The sequence below is a fragment of the Protobothrops mucrosquamatus genome, unplaced genomic scaffold (genome assembly GCF_001527695.2).
Source record: "Protobothrops mucrosquamatus isolate PMUCROS unplaced genomic scaffold, P.Mucros_1.0 scaffold6169, whole genome shotgun sequence".
Classification (NCBI taxonomy): domain Eukaryota; kingdom Metazoa; phylum Chordata; class Lepidosauria; order Squamata; family Viperidae; genus Protobothrops; species Protobothrops mucrosquamatus.
This window is the reverse complement of record NW_015392003.1, coordinates 13,145-22,874: the sequence shown is the minus strand read 5'-3', so window position 1 is coordinate 22,874 and position 9,730 is coordinate 13,145. Positions and strand designations below refer to the sequence as shown.

General features: G+C 43.9%; 1 protein-coding gene across 1 annotated transcript; it reads right to left on the bottom strand.

Moving 5' to 3' along the window:
- Positions 1–16: 16 nt before the first annotated feature.
- LOC107300122 (solute carrier organic anion transporter family member 4A1-like) lies at positions 17–8,877 on the bottom strand (the record flags this gene model as incomplete). The annotated part of the gene is made up of 5 exons (XM_015829463.1): positions 8,840–8,877; positions 6,933–7,098; positions 3,320–3,492; positions 1,497–1,561; positions 17–64 (listed from the first exon to the last, which is right to left on the bottom strand). Coding segments are annotated over exons 1-5 (490 nt in total), but the record flags the coding sequence as incomplete, so codon positions are not given.
- Positions 8,878–9,730: the final 853 nt, after the last annotated feature.

Here is a 9,730-nt window from a genome sequence, read left to right as displayed (position 1 = left end):
CTCTGCCACAAGAGACATGACTTGTCAATCATTGACCCAAAAGCAATGGGGCCCGGGATGCTCCCTATAGAGAGACAGAAATGAAGAGGTGTCATGTATCTCAAGCATTTCATATTACCCCAATATTTCTGGCCTAGCTGGAATGTTTGATTCCACGGTGTCAACCACATTTCATCTTGTCTCTGTTGGAATCAGATTTTTTTTCAAAGTTTCCACTGGCCAACTTCATATGGAAAATATTACTCCGAAAGAACAGGCGGTAAGACAATATTCGCTCAGAACGGTTCACGGCCTCTTTCAAAGACCAGTTCCAAGATCAACCTTATATATGTTCACAGTAATAGCACAATAGCAAAAGCGGTCATCCTTCACAAAAGGAACGTTTCTAGCTCAGCCTCTCTACAGGTAGTCCTCAACTTGTGACCACAATCGAGCCCAACATTTCTGTTGCTAAGCAAGGCAGTTGTGAAGCGAGTTTTGCCCCCGTTTTACGACCTTTTTGCCCCAGTTCTGAAATGAATCACTGCAGCTGTGATGTGAATAATTCGGGCATTAAGTGAATTTGGCTTCCCCTACTGACTTTAATTGTTGGAAGCTGTCTGGCAAGGTCACTTAAGGTGATCACATGACCCCTGGACCAGTGGTGGGATTCAAATATGTGAACAAGCGGTTCTCTGTGTGGATGCTACTTCCGGAAGTCCATTCTGGGCCTGAGCAACAAAAAATTAGCTACCGGTTCTGCCGAAGTAGTGCGAACTGGCTGAATCCCACCACGGCCCTGGACAGTACAACTGCCATAAATAAATGCCAGTTGCTACGCATCCAAATTTTGATCACCTTATCATAGGGATGCTGCAATGGCTGTCCGTGGGAAAAATGGTCATGTCACGTTTTTCAGTGCCGTTGTAACTTTGAGTGGTCACCAAAACAAATAGTTGTAAGTTCAAGGTGTCATGGTTCCGACAGATGAAACTCTTCAAAGAACTTCAAGGCATTGTTTACCTTAAAGAATCTTTATTTCAGAAGCATAGCGTCGGCACTTACATAGCCAAAGCTAAAATCTCAATTCCCCTCCCCTGAGCCCATAGTATCAAAGCACAATTCCCTCCTCTAATTTACAGTCATCAATCACATTCTCCAATTAGTTTGAAATGCAGGCTTTCCCTCCAGTTCTCCAACCCGGCCATGTCTTATCATCTCTTATTTCAAAAACCTTGGTTCTCACACGAGTTACAGTATTGTTATGTCTAACTAAACTCCCATGCACATTCCTCCTCCCCCCCCCAGTATCATCTAATTCCAACTTTAATTCTAAGAGTAAAACATAAGAAGGAAAATGGTTGCATCTCCATATGTTGTCAAAGCAAAAACATCCAATGTTAGCAGTGTTGACACAAGGACTGTTTGTACCACGAATGCCGAAATCCCAGCAGTTTAGAACATCTTAATTAACACAAAACACGGAGAAGGCTACAAATCTTGTTTGGATACTGTACCTAGTGTTCTCACAACAATCCATTGGATTCCTAGTGCAAATGATCGCTGTCTGTCGGAAACACACCTGGGACACATAAAACAAACATTTAAAAACAAAGGCAAGCAGGATCGGCTACAGAGAGACTCAAACAGGACAGTTCTCTCTTTTGTCCTGTACAATTAAGTGTAGGACAAAATGTAGGACAAAGTGATGGACAAAAAAAGGCTAGACATCTGTGGGGAAAGTGGCAAGTAGTAATGGCAAAGGTGTTTGATAATGCAAACATCCTCCCTTATGTACTTGTATCTATAGATAGTCCTCAACATACGACCCATCACAATGGTCATAAAGCAGGTCGGTCACAGGACTGACCCAATTTTACAATCTTTTCACAACAATCATTAAGCGAATGCCATAGTTGTTAAGCAAACCAATGACTCACTAGGGCAGGGGTAGGCAACCTTGGCTCTTTTATGACTCGTGGACTTCAACTCCCAGAATTCCTGAGCCAGCATGGCTCAGCTTGGAAACCTCTTCCTTTTCCCTCAGCGTGGCTGGCTCAGGAATTCTGGGAGTCCATGAGTCATAAAAGAGCTGAGGTTGCCTACCCCTGCACTAGGGGTACAGTTTTGCTGAAAAGCAGAAGTAACTGCCAGTTTGGGACAAAACCATCACAGAACATGGTCCCATGACAGTGGGATGTTGCAAATGGCTGTAAATATGGCTGCTTTGCCAAGTGCCTGAAATTCGGTCATGTGACTATGGAGGGGACCCAACCATTGGAACTTTGAATCCGGGTCATAAGTCCCTCTTTTCAACTCAGTCGTCATTTCTAATGATTGCTAAGCTATGAATCGTAAGTCGAGGACTACATGTACAAGCAGGGAAGGGTAGATTCTATATTACGACATGATTGTGCAGGCTCCATCCTTTAGAAGCCACTGCAGTTGAATGGATGCCTATGAAACTTAGACTAAAATAAGGATGAGTATTTTCTTGTTTAGCCCCCAGTTACTGTTTTAGCAGATCATGCGAACAAGGCCATCACATTAAGCCAAGATTAAATTTATTTATTTCAGCAGAACCTGTTATGGAACACATTCTAAATCAAATAATAGGTTAAATATATCCTTAAACACAATACTGTACACATATATTGTATAATTAATAAGAATAAAAAAGGTTAGTTGGTTTGATTGATTCATTTGTGACTCAGGATGTTGTAGAAACTTAGGCAAACATTTTAAGCAGGTTGTGTGAACAACCAGACCATCCCATTAAACCATATGTTTGGCCACCATATATAACTATAGCCATTTCTGGTTTGCTCACATCAAGTTAGGATTTAAAGTGTAATATGAACTCAGTTTTGTTCCTATAGCCAGTCTTGATCTGGAGTAATAACTAATTTGTCTGCAGACTTAATTTCAAAAGAAAGAAAGAGAGAGAGAGAGAGGGGGGGGGGAGGGAGGGAGGGAGGGAGGGAGGAAGGAAAAGAAAGAAAGAAAGAAAGAAAGAAAGAAAGAAAGAAAGAAAGAAAGAAAGAAAGAAAGAAAGAAAGAAAGAAAGAAAGAAAGAAGTGCTGGAGTTTAGATCAGGGGTCTCCAAACTTGGCCACTTGAAGACTTGTGGACTTCAATTCCCAGAATTCCTCAGCCTGCATTCTGAGAGTTGAAGTCCACAAGTCTTCAAGTGGCCAAATTTGCTGGCTGAGGAATTATGGGAATTGAAGTCCACAAGTCTTCAAGTGGCCAAGTTTGGAGACCCCTGATTTCGATAGTTAAAAAAACTCTCTTTTCGCCTCAGCTTTGAGAAAATAAGTCTTATTTTTCTCTGGCTTACCGCAATGTAGCTGTCAACGCAGGAATGCTACTTAGGAATGTGAAGAGAATGATAACAAACATGAAAATCAAAAGAAGAGTCTTTCTTTCACATGAAGATGTACACTTCCCTGCCGTAGCCAAGCCAGAGACCGGAGCGTTGGGGCCAACAATGCAGCTGCATTCATGATAAACCTTAGGAAACAAGAATGGTAGTTTAGAACAGTCACTGCACACTGTAACACAATGATGTCTATTTCTTTTCTTTAGCCAATGTTGCTCAGGAGAAATGAACCTCAGCCAGTGGTGGGATTCAAATATGTCAGGGATCTTCAAACTTGGCCCATTTATGACTTGTGGACTTCAACTCCCAGAATTCCTCAGCCAGGCACGCTGGCTGAAGAATTCTGGGAGTTGAAGTCCACGTCATAAAAGGGCCAAGTTTGAAGACCCCTGAAATATGTGAACAACCGGTTCTCTGTGTGGATGCCGCTTCCGGAAGTCCATTCTGGGCCTAGGCAACAAAAATATTAGCTACCGGTTCTGCCAAAGTGGTGCGAACTGGCTGAATCCCACCACTGGGTACAGCTCATATTTTGCATGCAAACATTCCTCAGTTCAGCCCACAGTATCTGGTCATACGTGTATAGCATCTGGTCTGTACATGTGCACGATTGAGGGAACTAGGTATGTCTATAGTCTAATGAAGAGAAGGACTAGCCATGATATGATAGCAGTCTTACAGTACTTGAGGGGCTGCCACAGGGAAGAGGGAGTCAACCTATTCTCCAAAGCACCTGAAGGCCAGACAAAAAACAATGGATGGAAACTGATCAAGGAGAGAAGCAACCTAGAATTAAGGAGAAATGTTCTGATAGCGAGAACAATTAATCAGTGGGATGGCTTCTCTCCAGACGTTGTGGGTGTTCAGTGGAGGTTTTCAAGAGGAGACTGGACAGCCATTTGTCTGGAATGGTATAGTCCAGGGGTAGGAAACCTTGGCTCTTTTATGACTCGTGGACTTCAACTCCCAGAATTCCTGAGCCAGCCATGCTGAGGGGAAAGGGAGAGGTTTCCAAGCTGAGCCATGCTGGCTCAGGAATTCTGGGAGTTGAAGTCCACGAGTCATAAAAGAGCCGAGGTTGCCTACCCCTGGTATAGAGTCTCTTGACTGAGAAAGGGATGGGTGGACTAGAAGAGCTCCAACGGTCCCTTCCAATTCTGTTCCTCTGTCAAAGTCAAAGAAGGACTAGAAATGAAAAGAAGGACTAGGAGTTACATGATAGCAGTCTTCCCATATCTCAGGGGCTGCCACAAAGAGGAGGGAGTCAAGCTATTCTCCAAGGTGCCTGAAGGCAGGACAAGAAGCAACGGATGCAAACTAATCAGGGAGAGAAGCAACCTAGAACTAAGGAGAAATTTCCTGACAGCAAAAACAATTAATCAATAGAACGGCTTGTCAGTGGGTGCTCCAACTCTGGAAGTTTTCAAGAAGAGACTGGACAGCCATTTGTCTGGAATGGTATAAGGCCCCTTGCTTGAGGAGGGGGTTAGACTAGACGACCTCCAAGGTCCCTTCCACCTCTATTCTATTCTATTCTATTCTATTCTATTCTATTCTATTCTATTCTATTCTATTCTATTCTATTCTATTCTAGGGTTTCCTGCCTGAGCAGGGGGTTGGACTAGATGACCTCCAAGGTTCCTTCCAACCCTATTGTCTGCGTTCTTGGTAGTCAATATAAAGTTGAAATTGCCAGTCTCTGATCGATGGGATAAATTGAAAAGCCCTCCAAGTATGGACTCTGTTTAAGCTTGGTTAGGGCTTTGGAAGTGTATGTGTGCAAACAGAGAGGGCCAAAACAGGAACAAAAGGAACGATCCCTTTTCTGCTCACCCCCTCAGTTGGATTACTGCAACACATTCTAGATGGGGCTATCCTTGAAGAGTATTCGGAAGCTACAACTGGCACAGAATACAGCAGCTCACATAATTCTAGGGGCCCCTGAGGTGTCCCATGTTACACCACTGTTGTGCAAACTGCACTACAGGGAATCCTCAGCTGATGACGACAACTGAGCCCAAAGTGAGACAGTTGCTAAGTGAATGTTGCCCCATTTTACCACCTTCCTTACCATAGTTGTTAAGTGAATCACTGCAGTAGTTAAATTAGTAACACGGTTGTAAAGTGTTCAGAAATCAGACACTGGACAACTGACTCATATTTATGGCGGTTGCAGTGTACCAGGGTCATATGGTCACCTCTTTGTGACCTCCTGTCAGGCAAAATCAATACAGAAGCCAGATTCACTTAACAACTGTGGCAAGAAAGGTCACAAAATGGGGCAAAACTCAACAAATGTCTCACCTAGTAACAGAAATTTTGGGCTCAATTGTGGTCGTAAGTCGAGGACTACCTGTATCCTTTCTGTTTGTATCCTGCATGCACCAAACATACTTAATTCACGGCATTCATGATTAGGAATCGAAGCAAAAATGATCTTCCCATCCATCCATCCATCCATCCACATCCATCCATCCACATCCTTCCACACACAAATCCAAAGGTGCTTTTTTTCTCCCCCCAAAGGCAACTGGGCTTTCTTAATTTTTTTTTCCTTTGAAAATGTTTCAGTTCTGAAGAAGCTTCTTGGATGAAAAGTGAAATGTTTTCAAAAAAAAAAAAACACTAAGAAAGTCCAGTTGGCTTTTTTTGGGGAAAAAAAGCAGCATCTTTGGGACAACCATGACCTGGATCAGACATGTCAAACTCGCAACGTCACGCAATGGGATGGGCATGGCTTCCGGATGATGCGTCCGGAGCGCGGGCCGGCAGTTTGACACCCCTGACCTGAATGATGAAGAATCTCCATAGACATATGAAGTCCTAGTGGACAATCACTTTAATATGAGCCAACAGTGTGCTGCAGCTGCCAAAAAAGCCAACACAGTGCTAGGCTGCATTAACAGAGGGATAGAATCAAGATCACGTGAAGTATTAATACCACTTTACAATGCCTTGGTAAGGCCACACTTGGAATACTGCATCCAGTTTTGGTCACCACGATGTAAAAAGCATGCTGAGACTCTAGAAAGAGTACAGAGAAGAGCAACAAAGATGACCAGGGGACTGAAGGCTAAAGCATATAAGGAACGGCTGTTGGAATTGGGTATGTCTAGTTTAATGAAGAGAAGGACGAGGGGGGACATGATAGCAGTCTTCCAATATCTCAGGGGCTACCACAAAAAAGAGGGAGTCAAGCTATTTTCCAAAGCGCCTGAAGGCAGGACAAGAAGCAACGGATGGAAACTAATCAAGGAGAGAAGCAACCTAGAACTAAGGAGAAACTTCCTGACAGTTAGAACAATTAACCAGTAGAACAACCTGCCTCCAGAAGCAGCGAATGCTCCAACACTGGAAGTTTTTAAGAAGAGACTGGACAGCCATTTGTCTGTAATGGTATAGGGCTTCCTGCCTGAGCAGGGGGTTGGACTAGATGACCTCCAAGGTCCCTTCCAACTTTATTATTGTTATTGTTACATGAAAGCAGAGTCAACCTCAATCGTTTGGTTACATATCGACAGGGTTTGGGCCCAAGAAGGAGAACAAGTGAAGGCTGATATCCTGCACACACCTTTTCCCGACTGTCGTGATTTATTGAGGCTTTTTTGCAACCAGCGTGGCAGGCTGAGTAATATGTTATGCCGTCGTTCCCACACACCGGATTGTAGGTCTCACGCAGGCAGTGGCACTCCATGTTGCAGGGGTCAGACAGGTTGAGGTGACCTTGCAGTAAGAGGCTAAACAAAACATATAATTGGTCAATATATTTTCTTCCTAACCTTATCAGCTCCAACGCTTGAAAACAATATGCGAGGCAAGAAGGAGATTTACCCAGCTAAGGATTGCTGATATATTTCAATAGTTATGAGATGCTAGTTTGAGACCAGCTAGAAGTGGCATTCATGTCAGCCGTGAGTGTACAGCATCCTTGGGCACCCACTGTATCAATGCCTCATGCCTTAACTTTAATACCTGTCCTGCCCCCCACCCCACCCCATACATTTATTTTAGTGATCAGAATTGAGTATCAGGCAGTGTCTGTATACTTCCAACAGTGGTTCAGAGGTAGTAATGTCTCTGGAAGACTGTAAAGAAAATCCAAATTCTGTAGTATTTGTGGATTATTTATTAAAAATTGAATGTCTGCTACTCAGTTGATCTTCTCTGGCTGCCATTCTTCCATAGAATAGGAGATGGATGGATGGATAAATGGAAAGGTAGGTAAAGTGGATGATAGGGGGTATCTGATGGATAGATATGTTGTATGCAGTAGATGACAAAAGATAGCTAGTTAGATAGTTGGATAGATAGATAGATAGATAGATAGATAGATAGATAGATAGATAGATAGATAGATAGATAGATAGATAGATAGATAGATAGATAGATAGATAGATAGATAGATAGATAGACAGACAGACAGACATAGATATGTGGATAGGATGGATGGATGGACGGATGGATGGACGGATGGATGGACAGATAGATATAGGTAATATCTATATCCAACACAGCTAGTTGGATACAGTCACAGTAGATAGGACAGATGATAGAAAGATAGACGACAGATAGATAGATAGACAGAGACAGACAGATAACATAGATAAATGGACATAAATACTTTAGATAGGGCAGGTGTGGGTGGATGGATGGATACTGTGGCTGGCTGGATGAATCAATGAATCGATACTGTGGATGGATGGACAGACAGATACAGATAACACAGTTAGATGGATATAATTTTAGTAGGTAGGGCAAGTGATAGATCAGTGGTGACGAACCTATGGTACGTGTGCCAGAGGCGGCACTTGGAGCCCTCTCTGTGGGCACGCGCACCATGCCCTGGAGATGGCAATCATCCTCTTCAACCAACCGCCTGCTAACTTGCCAAGGTCCCACGTGGCTGGATGCATCCCAGCACCCATGCACTTGCTGGCCTTTGTGTGCGGGGGCCGAGGGTGTCAGGCAGCAGCCGCCCTGGCACCTGCCTCACCTTGCCCTGTGACATGGCACCCCTGCCCTGCCTCACCTCACCCGGCAGAACCAGCCTCCTGCCAGAGACCCCTGGATATCCCCCACCCTGCCTGGCCCCACATGCATCCCTCCCCAGGAGCAACATCGAGCTGGCCATGCCCACCCTAACCACGCCCACCCATCTGCCATGACCACTGTAGCCATGCCCACCCAGAGGCCACACCCACCCGGTGGCCACACCCACCCGGCACCCGGCAATACATAAGTGGGTTTTGGGTTGAAGTTTGGGCACTCGGTCTCTAAAAGGTTCGCCATCACTGTGATAGATGATAGATAGATAGATAGATAGATAGATAGATAGATAGATAGATAGACAGACAGACAGACAGACAGACAGACAGACAGACAGACAGACAGACAGAGATTTTTAATGTGATATTATTCTTTTGTAGCCTTCATCTGGAATACCCTCCTTTGCACGGGGATTGTTCTTCCACTGCTTACCTTCCGTCGTGCATCTGGGTCACTCCAGCCATGGGCATGTTGGGACAATCAGTAAAAAAGATAAAAATTGCCAGAAGACTCGACATGGTGCACAAGAAACAAAACTTGATGATCCCTGAGCAGCGCAGCTTAAATTTGTTCACAAGGAACCCGCCAAGGAAAGTGCCGCCACCTCCTGCCGGAACCACAAGGTAGCCTTCCAAAGGAGAGGAAACAGCTGTGTCATTTTCAAATTGACTTGTTTATTATTTAAATCATATTCAGTGTCGTTGACAAACTGCCTTTTCAGTATTAGAATCTCCTCTAGCATTTAATACTGTAAGCCCCCCAGTGTCAACCTGTGGTAAGATGGGCGGCCCATAAAAATTTTAAGAAATAATAATAATAGTATTATTTCCATGATCCAATTTTTGAGATAGTTGGGCTGAAAGATAGCGCGACTCAGAGTTAAATGCTTAAATGGGGCCTTTAACCTGGATCACCCACTGAGTCCAAAGCCCTAACCACTAGACTGCCCTACCTCTTTTACTATAGTTGGACCCTCAACCCATCGTATTAACCTGGCATTCATTAGCATCCCAATCAAAATGCAGAGGTGGTTAAGAATGGCAGGAAAGTCTATTTGGGGTTTTTCTTTTGTCTGAAAATTGAAGTCTGCTTTGACTTGTGCTCAATTCCTTATTAACTGTGAAGTCCTTGGAGCTCCCTAAGCTTGGTGGCTTTCCTTGCAGATGTTTCATTACCAAACTAAGTAACATCATCAGTGAGCTGACGGTGTTACCTAATTTGGTTATGAAACTCTTCAAGAAAACAGCCAAGCTTAGAAAGCACCGAGGACTCCACTGTTCAACCCTGAGTTACAAGTATTCTCTCCCATGGGTGCTTGTTAAC